Below are 17,734 nucleotides of genomic sequence, written 5' to 3'. Positions count from 1 at the left end.
GAAAGGGGCGTTCTGCTGGCCGAAGGAAAAGAGCCCCGAGGTCGGGGCGCGCGGAGACTGAAACGCTCCGCCTTGTGTTCTGCCGAAAAGCCCAGACGGATTCATTGTGTAAAAAGCCCAAAAATACGGCCTTCAAAAGTCGAAACAGAGTTCTTACAGCGCGGTAGATTTCGGCGTCCTTCGGCCTGGGAGATTATATCCGCGCCTGTGTCACATCTGCGGAAATATACAAACTGGCAGCTCCCCTGGCCTGGTCACTGCGGACACTGCGCTCCTTCTGCTACAAAAATGGGCACAGAAACAGTCTCAACTGATGAGCACAGGGTACTTGGGGTCATAAAATGTGAGCAACTGTGTAGGCACAGGGTCAATACCAGGGCAAGTGCAGGTGGGGCAGCCATCTTTGGGGAGGGCACTACGATCTCCGGTACAGACAGTAACGAAGAAGGCAAGAAAAGTGGTGAGGAGGAAGAGGAAGGGCCCAGGGACTCGACGTCAAGCCAGGTACGCAGCTGGTCCTCGAACCTGCAGATCCAAGTCAAACAGGAAATGGCTCAATGTTTATGCCACAACTCACATGAGAGAGTACACGTGTGTAGCATGTCTGTTCTCTGTCAGACCTGCGGCTCTGTTCTTTCTCCTCCTCAATGCGAGCCAGGAGGTCCTGGGGGCTGGAGGCAGCATCCAAAACAGGGGCAACACCGGATCCGGACTCAGGGTCCTCAACCATGCTGTGAAACAGCTTCTGTTGAAGACGTGGCCTGGCCAGTCGAGGATGAGGCCACATGCTCTGGTGACACCTGCAATGGCAGAGACTTTGGATAAGAAGCCAGTATTGTACACCACTCTTGGGGATATGAGCAAGACTGGAAGCTGATGGCTTTCCCTCTTCTTCCATTTAATAGTAAATAATATTCATTAAATCTGCAGGTCACTGTTAACAGTCTATCTGGAATGTGTTAGATTTACATGGCTGGCTGGCTCTTACCCTGCCTTCCCCTGCTGCTTGTCCCTGTGCGTCTGCTTTACGGCATCCACCCAGCAGGACGGCGGTATGAAGCCCTGCAGCCCATCGCTCAGGAAATACACCGAGATTTCTCCGTCGTCACTGATGACATCTGAAGATGGTGGGATAGGTTCACACCTGCATGGCATCCCCAGTAGGCCCCCCCAAACGTCAGACCCACCCCACCCTCCTCACCTTCACTCACGGGGCACCCAGGAGGGTTCCAGTCCCGGAGTTGGTGCTCTACACAGAGCATGACAATTTCGTCCCAGGGCACCTCCCAGAAAGTGGGCTCCTTGTCCGGCCCCCCACCTCGGCCCACACAGTCCTGACGCAGCCTCTCCAAAAGGTTCTCCAACTGGGACATAAGGAGTGGCTGGCTGTGGCGGGACCATGGGATTTGAGATACGTACTGGAAGATGGAGGCAACCAGCTGGCTCCAAGGAGCTGGGTGGGGGGAGCGGTGGCAGCAGCAGAAATTTAAGGAAACAGACTAAGAAGCAGCCACTTAGCAAGAAGTCCGAATTCCGAATCTGAGGCATGGACATACCCCCCACGGCTGGCAGCGGCCAGTCGGGCAGCCGCAGGCTCAGGACTGCCCCCTGGAGCCACTCCAGGTGCTCAGCCGAGTTCCAGAGCAGATGTGGTAGGCAGTCACCACCCCCTGGCACCGAGAACTCTGCCACGGGCCAGGAGAGGCCAGCCAGACTCGGGGACGACACAAGGCCAGCCAAGAAAGCCAGGACAGTGTTGTAGAGGCCGATGACGGGTGCAGGGCCCTGGGAGGGCAGTCCCGCCATGTCACGGTCCCTCCGATCACGGTGAAGCCTACCAGCAAACTCGCGGCAGAGCCCGGCCTCCACAACCTGCACCAACGTCTGCGAGACGAGCCGGGCTGGTGCCGTGGAGCGGGCAGCGAGCCACCTGACGGCATGGCGGATCTGCGGGGAGACGGGGGTGATGGTCAATGGGATGGTTCAATCTTACCGAGGCCAGCGACAACATGCACACTCACCTGCTCGGATCCTTGGGGTTCGTTCGTGGTCTCGGGGATATGGACGAACATGTACTCTGAAATCAAACCTTCCTCAATGAGTGTCTGAAGCATCAGGTCTTACAGGGAAAGGAAACCGATGGTCAGACAGGAGGAACAAACCAACTGTATTAGCTCTGCATACGTAAACATAGCCTCAAGAGAAATGCTATAAGTAAAGTAAGCGAATCCCACGCGACACCTGTTGTCATAGACACGGTTAGTGTCACACCTTCCTCTAGCCGTTCATCGCTGGCCCTGTGCCCAGCCTGCCCTGGGACCACCACCACCAGAGGAAGGGCCTGTGGCCAGGCATTAGCCTGCTGGATCTGCCGGAGTTGCAGCAGGGCGGATAACAGGAAGATGTCCCCGTCTTCCTCATCAGCCCCGGGACTGACTGCCGAGGGCAGCAGCATCAGCAGGGCGCCCATGCCCATCAGCCCCTTCCGCTTCTCCAATGCCAACTGGCCTTCCTCGCTGAGGGGCCCGCGGGCCACCTGACCCACAGTGAGAAACATGGCCTCACTTCCTGCACTTGCACCCTTCGCAAACATCTGTGTTACCACAGGACCTGCTAATATCACATAGTGCCAGACTATGCTAGGCTATGTTAAGCTATGCTAGACTAACATTAATGACAGAACATGCAACACAGGGGCATGAAGCCTGTCGATATTCATCGGCAAGTTCCCCCCTATCTGCCACACCTTCACACACACGTGCACTGTGTGCATGCGCTCCCCCACGCTCCGCAGGCCGCTGCTAATGCTCAAGGTTTGCATGTGTCCGTTGGGGACCATCTCCCTGTGTTCTTGCTTCTCCGAGTTACCGAATTTGGACTCCAGCCATTCTGTCAAAATCCTGCATCAGAGATGGGAGGGGGGCACAAATGTAAGCTCCAGGACCTCTAAACCCAACTAACACCCAATCCCTCCCCGAACGACACCCAGTTCCCCCACTTACTGGTTAGCAACACTGGCATCTCTTTCATGATCACTTGGCAACAAGAGGGCTGCCTTCCAGAAGATTGTGTCAGATGGGTTCGAGACGCTTGCTGCCACCAGACTGAGCAGGTCCAGTGGCCCCCACACAGATTCGCTGAAGTGGATGGAGATGTAGATGAGCACATGGAGAGTGATGGATGGCTAACAGCTACTCTACAGTAGCACCATACCTCAGGAGCTGCTGGTAGAACAAGTGAACCTTCATCTGATGCTCGGTTTCCCTTCGCATCTTCGCCAACCTGCAGAAGGCAGCAGAGTGTCAGCATCGGTACACTTAACACTACAGCAAATCAATGGCCAGCAAAATAAACGGACAGGACGGAAGTCATTTTGGGAAGTACTGTCTAATTCAGCAGAGGTGCCCCGATCCAATATTCAAGATACCTAATCAGACGGATCGGACATCGGCCACATGTGACCGATCCATGTTCAATAATTATTTAGTTATTGCCAGTCTATTTCTTCTTATACTGAGTGGTACAATCAAATCGCACAACAGCTTTCCCCCCTTTTTTATTTTTTGTGGCATTCAAGCTGAACGTTAACGCTTCCTCGGTTTTTTGACACTCAGTGTGTGTGAGTGCAGTGACTTCCCCTGCTATGACGTCATGTGCATGTCCTTTGTAGTGGAAGGATCAGGTGATGGTAGCAAATGCAACTTGCATGCTTGCGAAGCAAACTAACATGTCTAAAACCTGGAAGAATTTTATGCTTGAAACAACCAGTAGCACAGCGATTTGCGATCTTTGTAAAAACAAAGTAACATTCAGTGGAAAATCCCACTAATAGTGCACTCAATTAAGGCAATGCAAGTAATATGAAAAAAAGCGATGGATTTGGAAGCCAGCTTGGGCTGTTTTGCGCACTCGCTATAGCTTGATACACGAGGTGCTGCTATCACAGTGAAAAGTGACGCATGCCACTTGGGTGTACTTGTGAAGATATTCAAACAACTGCAAAATGTCTCAAAAATGCTCAATACAAGATGCACAAAAGAGGTGGAACAGTATCTTATGTATGTTTCTTGTGGGCTAATTAAAACTTCTTTTCCATTTGTATTTACTAGCTTGGAAAAAAAAAAAAAAAGAGCTTTGGTACTGGATCATACTCATAATCAGCCAATACCTTATGTTCAGGTATCAGGATTATATTGGCACTGAAAAAGTGGGATCGGTGCACCTCTATTATGAATATTAGGTCAGCATTATTATGCTGTGAGAGAGATGTACCTGGTGCAGGAAACAGAGAGGTCCCCAGCGTGCCCCAGGTTGACCACGCCCCGGGCCAGCCTGTCCAGGCAGGGTGAGGGGGGGGCACTGGGGGCCAAGGCCTGCAGCCTGAAGCGGGGGTCCACACAGCCAGGGGCAGCAGGAAAATCACGCATCTGTCGCTTCAGCTGCCTGCGCACGGCCACCACATCACGCCACCTGCAACACATGCACAGGGTGAAGCCCGGTTGTCGGCGAGCATGTGGGCAAAATATCTGGTCCCCTTACCACTGCCCCTTACCTTTTGATGAACCTGCGTATACTCAGAAGCTCTGCTTCCAGGACGTCTTGGGCCAGCAGGGTGAGCTCACCACACAGTGTCTCCTCCAGCAGTACCTCACACACGTCTTGTGAGCTGCGAGCCACACATTCTGCCTGCTCTTCTTGGGCACGCCTGGCACGAAGGGGCATGCGTTCAGCCTATATACAGTTATCTGAACACTCTCTATGACCTCTGATCCCCCTTGGCTCACCAGTACCTGATCTCTGTTGAGGCAGTCTCCACGATGCAGTCGCGCAGCACCTCCTGTGTGATCTCGGCACACAGTGTCTTGCTGAGCCGGGCCAGGAGCTCCTCGTGTTCCTGCTTTCTCCTGACAGAGACAGGCCCATCAGATGGCACATCCCCTCAAAATGCACCCACCCCTCCTCCCCAGCCCAGACAGGTGAGGCCTACCTGGCTTCCTCCATCCTGCGCTTCTCCTCAGCGATATGCTCCCTCTCTGCCTGAATCTCGGCAGCAGAAACCTCCCGCAGCATCTGCTCCACCACCTCACTCAGCACTGCCTCCACCTGGCCGTTGCACATGCTGCAACAACCCATCCACATCACCAAACTGGTGTTGGTTGAGTGTGACAACCCTCTAGAGGCCACTGCTCCCTATCTGGCTCACGCTCCTACCTGAGTGCAGCAGAGATGTACTCGGCTTCGGTGGCAGCCACGTCAGCCACCTCGGCCTGCACTACCTCCTCCAGCATGGCCTCTACCTCCGTGGCGATGTCCTGCAAGGGGGGGGGGGGTTATTTGTCATTACTATGGCAATACCAACACACTGCTACTGGGTTGACACGCAGCAATGAGCAATCTATCACCTGCTCTGTGTAAACGGGCTCCGGTGGGGGAGGCGTAGGTGGGGCGACTGGTGGTGCCTCCGACGGAGATGCCCCAAGTGCTCCACTCTCCTCTCTACCAGGGAGGCCAGCTGACTCCGCTGGGTCGCTCGGCATCTTGGATCGGTGCTGGAGGGCCCGCGCATCCAGCTCAATGGGGGGCCTCTGAGGGGAGGCTGCTACAGCGTGGGCAGGAAAAATGACAAAATTACAATCAGAGGCCAGAAGGTGGACGAAGCGTAACAGTTAGCGGAAGGTGGAGTGCAGACGCACCAGCCCTGGGCACACTGCCTGCCTCCGCTGGCTGCCCATCCCCACGGTACTTGTTGCGGCTGTCAAAGCTGTTGACGGGTGTGTGTTGGGGTGGGTTGGGCAGTGGCGCGCCGTTGACCACTTGGCCCACCAGCACCTCCCGCTTCCTTGCGATGGCCACAGAGCGCTTTGGACTGGGCTGGATCTCAGGCTCCTGGTACGCTGTCCGGCTTAGCTCCACCATGCTAGGGGGAGGGCAGAGCTTCAATAAAATATACCACCCATCATAGATTAGCACCCCCATCAGAGATAAGCCACCCTGCCCCCAACACAAAAGGGACAACGAAGCACAGCCCAGCCTTACCCTGCATCGACCGCGAGCCCATACTGCAGCGCGAGGTCCGAAGCCTCGCCGGCATTCTGGAACATGAGCATCCGGACCAGGTCTTCGACCGGGAATGTGGTGGAACCACGGGAGCTGTAGGCCACATTCAGGGCCCGCAGAGCCTCACGGCGCACCTGTAGGGGGCACCAGAGCGGTCCAGGTAAGTGAGGTATTGGGGCTGATGAGGATGTAGGGAGCGGAGCAACGGCTCCCCCACCTGGTCGAAGTAGCGGTGCAAGATGCAACCAGCCAGATACGAGGCCACCTTGACCAGCTTGAAGAACCTCATGAAGTTGTTGCTGTTGACAGCGGCAAAGGCCTGGACGGCAAACTTCACCTCCGGAGAGTTTCGGAGCTCCGCCCGGAATTGCTGCACCTCCCTGCAGGTAGGGAGGGAATGAAATGTCAGCTGGAGAGGTGCCACGGTGACACGGGACACCGACTGCCGGCCAGCCACCCACCGGAGGATGTCTCCATCATTGAGCTTCAGGAGCACGCTGTACTGCCGAAACTCTGCCTCATGAGGGCAGTAGATGTTCTTGCTGGCCAGGTCCTGGTACATCTCCTTGAGGCTCTGCAGGCATTTGGTCAGGTTTTCATTGTTGATCTTAGCATCAAAGGACATCATGGGCTCCTGGCACAGGTGGTGTGCGCAGTGGATGTGGAAGCGGGCGCACTTTTCAATAAGGGACACCGTAAGCGGGTCGCACAGGTGCTGCTGAGTGATATCCTGCAGATGGCCCAGAAAAAGGATCAGGGCGAGGCCCGCAGGGCACAGGAATAATGAGACACGGACTAATGTTGCTCACCTTCCGGATACCTCGTGTGCGGTTCCACACAAAGTCATACCAGTCACGGTAGTTGTCCTCACCCTGGTCCATGACCTGGGTAACCAGGTAGTTCATGGTCATGTTCAGCACAGTAAGGGGCCGCAGTTCATGGGGGAGGGGCTCCTCCTGGTCAGCAGAGGACCTGCTGTACTCCTTAATGGCAGCAGTGTGGTCCACCTGCGTGGGGTGCAGAGGGTGATTTGCAGCCTGTGGTCTGTCAATTCATGGCGGGGAGGGGGAAGCATTAGGAAAGAGGGGCAGGGGTGGTGATACCTTCTCCGTGTTGGGGATGACCTCAAAAGAGCTCAGTTGGTTCCGGGTCTCCCTCATGTAACGCTCCTTCTCCGGACACATGTCAGGACACGTACCCACAAACACCTTGGACAGATCCAGGTCGGTCCTCTTGGGCCGAGCTGTGCCAGAGGAGACCGTGTCAGCTGGCGATTCACTTTGGGGTGGGAGGGGGGGGTGGCTCAGCAACGTGACCCTAGGGGGACCTACCCTGTCGCAGGATCTTGTCCCGCTGCTCTAGCAGACGATACTTCTCCTCTGCGGTTTCAGCTACCTGGCCAATCAGGTGGAAGAGGGGAGAGGGGAGGCTGCTGGCTAGATGTTCGGATTCGAGGCCGTCTGGGCTGGGCTCCATCTGCGGCTCACTCTCAAACTGCAGGGCCTTTGTCGCCAGGGGTTTCTTGGCTGGTGACCTGAGAGGGACAGACCAAAGGCTGAAGAGCTTCTAAAAGCTGGCAAAACCTGGGCTCCTTTGAACACCTGGCCAGTAGGGGGCATAGCAGCCAAAGAACTCAGTTTGACTTTAATGTCACGAATCCGAGCCTGAGGTAAAGAGTTTCATTACCAGATGACCTAACATAACTCAAGCTGCTTGGAAAAAAAAACAAACAAAATGTATACATAATAAAAAACCAGAGTGATCCAGATTTTTTTTTTTTTTTAAAGAACTTGCATTGGGTTTCAAAAAGGTGATTTTCTTCCCTAACTTAATTTAATAAAGACCCGGCCATCTTATTGTAAAATTGAGTTATTTACTCTTACGGTAAGAGAATGATTTAAAGACAAGATTACCCTCTGGATAGGGATGAGCTGGAGGACCAGCCGGAGGTGGATTTGGAGAGGGCTTTGCAGACAGGGGCTGACTCAAAGCCTCCTGCCTGGCTCTGAGGATCAGGGTCATCTGGAGGCCTTTGGCCCTTCTCTCCTGGACCTAAGAGACACACAGAACCAGTTCATCGAAACAGCTGACATGGGAATGAAAGGCTGCAACGAGTCACAAAGACCCCGCCCTGGCCTTGGCTCGATGCACAGATAGAGAGCACCGTAATAGTCACTCACTCTGCTTCTTCCTCTGCCAGAAGATGGTGAGCTCATGCCTGCGCAGCAGTTTGCCCTTCTTCTTGGCTTTGGCAGCAGAAGCCTGAAAGATACCAAAAGTCAGTGAGGAAAGCCCGGGAGATCATGGACGAGAGCACAGCCTAATGAGTACAGCGACCAAGCCCCCCCCCCAAAGGTGTGCAAAGCCATTGCTCACATGGTCGTGGAAGTGCACTATGGCCAGGTTCTTCTGGGGCCTGCAGAAGATCCGCTGCACACGTCCGAACTGGCGGAAATGTTCCCCCAGGATGTCCTTGCTGTTAAGACTGGCTGGAATGTTCTTGCATTGGAGCACCATGGCTTCGGAGGGTGACATCCCCCCCAGGCTGTCTGTGCTGTCCAGGCGGCGGGCACGTCTCACTGTTGATGCTGCCTCAGTTTCGGGATCTGTGGCAAGTGTCACAGAGTTCAGTTTTTCAGACTATACTTGGCTTCGAACCCAATGTGCTTCTTCCTGGGAGTACTCACCCAACTCCTCCGCCCTCTCAAGGACCTCCCGGGTTGGGGCCTGTGACCTTGGCGGCGTTGAGGGTGAGTGGCTGGTGGTCGGTGCCATCGAACCCTGGTGCTCCGCCTCCCCCCAGTCTGGCTGTGGCTCCTCACTCCTCTTCGGCTCTCGCCGGGTCTGTAGGGCCGGTGTCTTCAGGATGCTGGTCAAGGCACTGCGAAAGATGCTGCTGACAGGCCCCCGGCCCCGGACCAGGGGCCTCTTGGGAGGGTGCCTGGGGGCGGAGTCAGCACCAACTTGGGGCTCCTCTGATAAATGCTCCACCATCTCCTCCTTCCGCTTGGTACCCTTAGCCGCTGCCTCCCCTGCATTCTCCCCCTCACCGCCCCCCCCCACGGACCTCACCAGACACAACCCCAGCGTCAGTCTTGGGTTTTAGCGGACCAAAGCTGACAGCACCAAACAGTGGCCGGGGCTCATGGAGGCTAGAGGCAGAGTACCTGGAGACAGAGGCGGCCTGGGAGGTCCCCCCACCCAGGCCACTGCCAGCACCAACGGAGGGTGCTGCTGGTTTCGAGAAGCTGAACTCCTGGGTGGTGCTGGGATGTGCATCTTTGGTGGGGAGGATGCTGCTGGACACTGCGATGGGCTGTGAGAAGCTAAAACCTAATGCTCCAGAAAGGAACTCAGAGGCAGCAGGAGCAGGCCCACTGCTGTCCATACTGGTAGCGGTGGTGCTGGATGGGCTGGAACCAAAAGACTCGGACACAGCCTGGGACACAGCCGGTTCAGGACTGGCGCTATAAATAGGTTTGAACACAGCTGCGTCTGACGGCTTGAAGCTGAACTCTGAGGTGCTAAATCCGCGGCCCTGAACGCTTCCAGGGGAGAATACCGAAGAAGACCCTGTGGACAACTGTCCGAATCTCAGTGGTTGACTAGACCCCGAGGAGGGGGGAACAGAGGAGGCGGAGATAGCGTTAGAGCCGCCGAAGCCGGGTGTGTGCTGAGCAAATCCGCCGGTCTGTCCGAAGGCAGAGGTCTGGGGAAAAGCCGAGTTCTGGTTAAAGACAGAGCTCTGACCGACCCCGGCCGGCTGCCCGAAGGAGGGCGGCGGGCCGAACCTGGTGTCGCTCTGTACAAACGACGGGGTCTGACTCCCAGAACCGGGCATGCCGAAGGTCGGGGCCTGTCCAGATGCCGTCCCGCCAGGCTGCCCGAAAAGGGATCCGGTCTGGCCGAAGGCAGACGATGTACTGAAGAGCGAGGTCTGGCCGGTGCCCTGGCCGAGGGCAGGCGGCTGCACGAAAGGGGCGTTCTGCTGGCCGAAGGAAAAGAGCCCCGAGGTCGGGGCGCGCGGAGACTGAAACGCTCCGCCTTGTGTTCTGCCGAAAAGCCCAGACGGATTCATTGTGTAAAAAGCCCAAAAATACGGCCTTCAAAAGTCGAAACAGAGTTCTTACAGCGCGGTAGATTTCGGCGTCCTTCGGCCTGGGAGATTATATCCGCGCCTGTGTCACATCTGCGGAAATATACAAACTGGCAGCTCCCCTGGCCTGGTCACTGCGGACACTGCGCTCCTTCTGCTACAAAAATGGGCACAGAAACAGTCTCAACTGATGAGCACAGGGTACTTGGGGTCTTAAAATGTGAGCACCTGTGTAGGCACAGGGTCAATACCAGGGCAAGTGCAGGTGGGGCAGCCATCTTTGGGGAGGGCACTACGATCTCCGGTACAGACAGTAACGAAGAAGGCAAGAAAAGTGGTGAGGAGGAAGAGGAAGGGCCCAGGGACTCGACGTCAAGCCAGGTACGCAGCTGGTCCTCGAACCTGCAGATCCAAGTCAAACAGGAAATGGCTCAATGTTTATGCCACAACTCACATGAGAGAGTACACGTGTGTAGCATGTCTGTTCTCTGTCAGACCTGCGGCTCTGTTCTTTCTCCTCCTCAATGCGAGCCAGGAGGTCCTGGGGGCTGGAGGCAGCATCCAAAACAGGGGCAACACCGGATCCGGACTCAGGGTCCTCAACCATGCTGTGAAACAGCTTCTGTTGAAGACGTGGCCTGGCCAGTCGAGGATGAGGCCACATGCTCTGGTGACACCTGCAATGGCAGAGACTTTGGATAAGAAGCCAGTATTGTACACCACTCTTGGGGATATGAGCAAGACTGGAAGCTGATGGCTTTCCCTCTTCTTCCATTTAATAGTAAATAATATTCATTAAATCTGCAGGTCACTGTTAACAGTCTATCTGGAATGTGTTAGATTTACATGGCTGGCTGGCTCTTACCCTGCCTTCCCCTGCTGCTTGTCCCTGTGCGTCTGCTTTACGGCATCCACCCAGCAGGACGGCGGTATGAAGCCCTGCAGCCCATCGCTCAGGAAATACACCGAGATTTCTCCGTCGTCACTGATGACATCTGAAGATGGTGGGATAGGTTCACACCTGCATGGCATCCCCAGTAGGCCCCCCCAAACGTCAGACCCACCCCACCCTCCTCACCTTCACTCACGGGGCACCCAGGAGGGTTCCAGTCCCGGAGTTGGTGCTCTACACAGAGCATGACAATTTCGTCCCAGGGCACCTCCCAGAAAGTGGGCTCCTTGTCCGGCCCCCCACCTCGGCCCACACAGTCCTGACGCAGCCTCTCCAAAAGGTTCTCCAACTGGGACATAAGGAGTGGCTGGCTGTGGCGGGACCATGGGATTTGAGATACGTACTGGAAGATGGAGGCAACCAGCTGGCTCCAAGGAGCTGGGTGGGGGGAGCGGTGGCAGCAGCAGAAATTTAAGGAAACAGACTAAGAAGCAGCCACTTAGCAAGAAGTCCGAATTCCGAATCTGAGGCATGGACATACCCCCCACAGCTGGCAGCGGCCAGTCGGGCAGCCGCAGGCTCAGGACTGCCCCCTGGAGCCACTCCAGGTGCTCAGCCGAGTTCCAGAGCAGATGTGGTAGGCAGTCACCACCCCCTGGCACCAAGAACTCTGCCACGGGCCAGGAGAGGCCAGCCAGACTCGGGGACGACACAAGGCCAGCCAAGAAAGCCAGGACAGTGTTGTAGAGGCCGATGACGGGTGCAGGGCCCTGGAAGGGCAGTCCCGCCATGTCACGGTCCCTCCGATCACGGTGAAGCCTACCAGCAAACTCGCGGCAGAGCCCGGCCTCCACAACCTGCACCAACGTCTGCGAGACGAGCCGGGCTGGTGCCGTGGAGCGGGCAGCGAGCCACCTGACGGCATGGCGGATCTGCGGGGAGACGGGGGTGATGGTCAATGGGATGGTTCAATCTTACCGAGGCCAGCGACAACATGCACACTCACCTGCTCGGATCCTTGGGGTTCGTTCGTGGTCTCGGGGATATGGACGAACATGTACTCTGAAATCAAACCTTCCTCAATGAGTGTCTGAAGCATCAGGTCTTACAGGGAAAGGAAACCGATGGTCAGACAGGAGGAACAAACCAACTGTATTAGCTCTGCATACGTAAACATAGCCTCAAGAGAAATGCTATAAGTAAAGTAAGCGAATCCCACGCGACACCTGTTGTCATAGACACGGTTAGTGTCACACCTTCCTCTAGCCGTTCATCGCTGGCCCTGTGCCCAGCCTGCCCTGGGACCACCACCACCAGAGGAAGGGCCTGTGGCCAGGCATTAGCCTGCTGGATCTGCCGGAGTTGCAGCAGGGCGGATAACAGGAAGATGTCCCCGTCTTCCTCATCAGCCCCGGGACTGACTGCCGAGGGCAGCAGCATCAGCAGGGCGCCCATGCCCATCAGCCCCTTCCGCTTCTCCAATGCCAACTGGCCTTCCTCGCTGAGGGGCCCGCGGGCCACCTGACCCACAGTGAGAAACATGGCCTCACTTCCTGCACTTGCACCCTTCGCAAACATCTGTGTTACCACAGGACCTGCTAATATCACATAGTGCCAGACTATGCTAGGCTATGTTAAGCTATGCTAGACTAACATTAATGACAGAACATGCAACACAGGGGCATGAAGCCTGTCGATATTCATCGGCAAGTTCCCCCCTATCTGCCACACCTTCACACACACGTGCACTGTGTGCATGCGCTCCCCCACGCTCCGCAGGCCGCTGCTGATGCTCAAGGTTTGCATGTGTCCGTTGGGGACCATCTCCCTGTGTTCTTGCTTCTCCGAGTTACCGAATTTGGACTCCAGCCATTCTGTCAAAATCCTGCATCAGAGATGGGAGGGGGGCACAAATGTAAGCTCCAGGACCTCTAAACCCAACTAACACCCAATCCCTCCCCGAACGACACCCAGTTCCCCCACTTACTGGTTAGCAACACTGGCATCTCTTTCATGATCACTTGGCAACAAGAGGGCTGCCTTCCAGAAGATTGTGTCAGATGGGTTCGAGACGCTTGCTGCCACCAGACTGAGCAGGTCCAGTGGCCCCCACACAGATTCGCTGAAGTGGATGGAGATGTAGATGAGCACATGGAGAGTGATGGATGGCTAACAGCTACTCTACAGTAGCACCATACCTCAGGAGCTGCTGGTAGAACAAGTGAACCTTCATCTGATGCTCGGTTTCCCTTCGCATCTTCGCCAACCTGCAGAAGGCAGCAGAGTGTCAGCATCGGTACACTTAACACTACAGCAAATCAATGGCCAGCAAAATAAACGGACAGGACGGAAGTCATTTTGGGAAGTACTGTCTAATTCAGCAGAGGTGCCCCGATCCAATATTCAAGATACCTAATCAGACGGATCGGACATCGGCCACATGTGACCGATCCATGTTCAATAATTATTTAGTTATTGCCAGTCTATTTCTTCTTATACTGAGTGGTACAATCAAATCGCACAACAGCTTTCCCCCCTTTTTTATTTTTTGTGGCATTCAAGCTGAACGTTAACGCTTCCTCGGTTTTTTGACACTCAGTGTGTGTGAGTGCAGTGACTTCCCCTGCTATGACGTCATGTGCATGTCCTTTGTAGTGGAAGGATCAGGTGATGGTAGCAAATGCAACTTGCATGCTTGCGAAGCAAACTAACATGTCTAAAACCTGGAAGAATTTTATGCTTGAAACAACCAGTAGCACAGCGATTTGCGATCTTTGTAAAAACAAAGTAACATTCAGTGGAAAATCCCACTAATAGTGCACTCAATTAAGGCAATGCAAGTAATATGAAAAAAAGCGATGGATTTGGAAGCCAGCTTGGGCTGTTTTGCGCACTCGCTATAGCTTGATACACGAGGTGCTGCTATCACAGTGAAAAGTGACGCATGCCACTTGGGTGTACTTGTGAAGATATTCAAACAACTGCAAAATGTCTCAAAAATGCTCAATACAAGATGCACAAAAGAGGTGGAACAGTATCTTATGTATGTTTCTTGTGGGCTAATTAAAACTTCTTTTCCATTTGTATTTACTAGCTTGGAAAAAAAAAAAAAAGAGCTTTGGTACTGGATCATACTCATAATCAGCCAATACCTTATGTTCAGGTATCAGGATTATATTGGCACTGAAAAAGTGGGATCGGTGCACCTCTATTATGAATATTAGGTCAGCATTATTATGCTGTGAGAGAGATGTACCTGGTGCAGGAAACAGAGAGGTCCCCAGCGTGCCCCAGGTTGACCACGCCCCGGGCCAGCCTGTCCAGGCAGGGTGAGGGGGGGGCACTGGGGGCCAAGGCCTGCAGCCTGAAGCGGGGGTCCACACAGCCAGGGGCAGCAGGAAAATCACGCATCTGTCGCTTCAGCTGCCTGCGCACGGCCACCACATCACGCCACCTGCAACACATGCACAGGGTGAAGCCCGGTTGTCGGCGAGCATGTGGGCAAAATATCTGGTCCCCTTACCACTGCCCCTTACCTTTTGATGAACCTGCGTATACTCAGAAGCTCTGCTTCCAGGACGTCTTGGGCCAGCAGGGTGAGCTCACCACACAGCGTCTCCTCCAGCAGTACCTCACACACGTCTTGTGAGCTGCGAGCCACACATTCTGCCTGCTCTTCTTGGGCACGCCTGGCACGAAGGGGCATGCGTTCAGCCTATATACAGTTATCTGAACACTCTCTATGACCTCTGATCCCCCTTGGCTCACCAGTACCTGATCTCTGTTGAGGCAGTCTCCACGATGCAGTCGCGCAGCACCTCCTGTGTGATCTCGGCACACAGTGTCTTGCTGAGCCGGGCCAGGAGCTCCTCGTGTTCCTGCTTTCTCCTGACAGAGACAGGCCCATCAGATGGCACATCCCCTCAAAATGCACCCACCCCTCCTCCCCAGCCCAGACAGGTGAGGCCTACCTGGCTTCCTCCATCCTGCGCTTCTCCTCAGCGATATGCTCCCTCTCTGCCTGGATCTCGGCAGCAGAAACCTCCCGCAGCATCTGCTCCACCACCTCACTCAGCACTGCCTCCACCTGGCCGTTGCACATGCTGCAACAACCCATCCACATCACCAAACTGGTGTTGGTTGAGTGTGACAACCCTCTAGAGGCCACTGCTCCCTATCTGGCTCACGCTCCTACCTGAGTGCAGCAGAGATGTACTCGGCTTCGGTGGCAGCCACGTCAGCCACCTCGGCCTGCACTACCTCCTCCAGCATGGCCTCTACCTCCGTGGCGATGTCCTGCAAGGGGGGGGGGGGGTTATTTGTCATTACTATGGCAATACCAACACACTGCTACTGGGTTGACACGCAGCAATGAGCAATCTATCACCTGCTCTGTGTAAACGGGCTCCGGTGGGGGAGGCGTAGGTGGGGCGACTGGTGGTGCCTCCGACGGAGATGCCCCAAGTGCTCCACTCTCCTCTCTACCAGGGAGGCCAGCTGACTCCGCTGGGTCGCTCGGCATCTTGGATCGGTGCTGGAGGGCCCGCGCATCCAGCTCAATGGGGGGCCTCTGAGGGGAGGCTGCTACAGCGTGGGCAGGAAAAATGACAAAATTACAATCAGAGGCCAGAAGGTGGACGAAGCGTAACAGTTAGCGGAAGGTGGAGTGCAGACGCACCAGCCCTGGGCACACTGCCTGCCTCCGCTGGCTGCCCATCCCCACGGTACTTGTTGCGGCTGTCAAAGCTGTTGACGGGTGTGTGTTGGGGTGGGTTGGGCAGTGGCGCGCCGTTGACCACTTGGCCCACCAGCACCTCCCGCTTCCTTGCGATGGCCACAGAGCGCTTTGGACGTGGCTGGATCTCAGGCTCCTGGTACGCTGTCCGGCTTAGCTCCACCATGCTAGGGGGAGGGCAGAGCTTCAATAAAATATACCACCCATCATAGATTAGCACCCCCATCAGAGATAAGCCACCCTGCCCCCAACACAAAAGGGACAACGAAGCACAGCCCAGCCTTACCCTGCATCGACCGCGAGCCCATACTGCAGCGCGAGGTCCGAAGCCTCGCCGGCATTCTGGAACATGAGCATCCGGACCAGGTCTTCGACCGGGAATGTGGTGGAACCACGGGAGCTGTAGGCCACATTCAGGGCCCGCAGAGCCTCACGGCGCACCTGTAGGGGGCACCAGAGCGGTCCAGGTAAGTGAGGTATTGGGGCTGATGAGGATGTAGGGAGCGGAGCAACGGCTCCCCCACCTGGTCGAAGTAGCGGTGCAAGATGCAACCAGCCAGATACGAGGCCACCTTGACCAGCTTGAAGAACCTCACGAAGTTGTTGCTGTTGACAGCGGCAAAGGCCTGGACGGCAAACTTCACCTCCGGAGAGTTTCGGAGCTCCGCCCGGAATTGCTGCACCTCCCTGCAGGTAGGGAGGGAATGAAATGTCAGCTGGAGAGGTGCCACGGTGACACGGGACACCGACTGCCGGCCAGCCACCCACCGGAGGATGTCTCCATCATTGAGCTTCAGGAGCACGCTGTACTGCCGAAACTCTGCCTCATGAGGGCAGTAGATGTTCTTGCTGGCCAGGTCCTGGTACATCTCCTTGAGGCTCTGCAGGCATTTGGTCAGGTTTTCATTGTTGATCTTAGCATCAAAGGACATCATGGGCTCCTGGCACAGGTGGTGTGCGCAGTGGATGTGGAAGCGGGCGCACTTTTCAATAAGGGACACCGTAAGCGGGTCGCACAGGTGCTGCTGAGTGATATCCTGCAGATGGCCCAGAAAAAGGATCAGGGCGAGGCCCGCAGGGCACAGGAATAATGAGACACGGACTAATGTTGCTCACCTTCCGGATACCTCGTGTGCGGTTCCACACAAAGTCATACCAGTCACGGTAGTTGTCCTCACCCTGGTCCATGACCTGGGTAACCAGGTAGTTCATGGTCATGTTCAGCACAGTAAGGGGCCGCAGTTCATGGGGGAGGGGCTCCTCCTGGTCAGCAGAGGACCTGCTGTACTCCTTAATGGCAGCAGTGTGGTCCACCTGCGTGGGGTGCAGAGGGTGATTTGCAGCCTGTGGTCTGTCAATTCATGGCGGGGAGGGGGAAGCATTAGGAAAGAGGGGCAGGGGTGGTGATACCTTCTCCGTGTTGGGGATGACCTCAAAAGAGCTCAGTTGGTTCCGGGTCTCCCTCATGTAACGCTCCTTCTCCGGACACATGTCAGGACACGTACCCACAAACACCTTGGACAGATCCAGGTCGGTCCTCTTGGGCCGAGCTGTGCCAGAGGAGACCGTGTCAGCTGGCGATTCACTTTGGGGTGGGAGGGGGGGGTGGCTCAGCAACGTGACCCTAGGGGGACCTACCCTGTCGCAGGATCTTGTCCCGCTGCTCTAGCAGACGATACTTCTCCTCTGCGGTTTCAGCTACCTGGCCAATCAGGTGGAAGAGGGGAGAGGGGAGGCTGCTGGCTAGATGTTCGGATTCGAGGCCGTCTGGGCTGGGCTCCATCTGCGGCTCACTCTCAAACTGCAGGGCCTTTGTCGCCAGGGGTTTCTTGGCTGGTGACCTGAGAGGGACAGACCAAAGGCTGAAGAGCTTCTAAAAGCTGGCAAAACCTGGGCTCCTTTGAACACCTGGCCAGTAGGGGGCATAGCAGCCAAAGAACTCAGTTTGACTTTA

At 55.6% G+C, this 17,734-nt stretch overlaps 2 protein-coding genes across 2 annotated transcripts in view; one reads left to right on the top strand and one right to left on the bottom strand.

The window, feature by feature from the left end:
* LOC125747713 (uncharacterized) overlaps nt 1–17,734 on the top strand; it is a 120,460-nt gene that overhangs the window by 65,258 nt on the left and 37,468 nt on the right. The gene's annotated exons all lie outside the window — the stretch shown is intronic.
* Nucleotides 184–17,734, bottom strand: part of LOC125746030 (germinal-center associated nuclear protein-like) — a 38,987-nt gene continuing 21,436 nt past the window's right edge. Inside the window, exons 26-28 of the mRNA XM_049019609.1 lie at nt 10,651–10,830; nt 10,405–10,555; nt 184–280 (exon numbers count right to left, since the gene is read on the bottom strand). Of these exons, the coding sequence (XP_048875566.1) occupies nt 194–280; nt 10,405–10,555; nt 10,651–10,830 (418 nt within the window). The 3' untranslated portion in view covers nt 184–193. The remainder of the gene's footprint in view (nt 281–10,404; nt 10,556–10,650; nt 10,831–17,734) is intronic.

This window comes from Brienomyrus brachyistius, chromosome 1 (genome assembly GCF_023856365.1).
Source record: "Brienomyrus brachyistius isolate T26 chromosome 1, BBRACH_0.4, whole genome shotgun sequence".
Taxonomy (NCBI): Eukaryota; Metazoa; Chordata; class Actinopteri; order Osteoglossiformes; family Mormyridae; genus Brienomyrus; species Brienomyrus brachyistius.
This window is presented reverse-complemented; position numbering and strand designations above follow the sequence as displayed.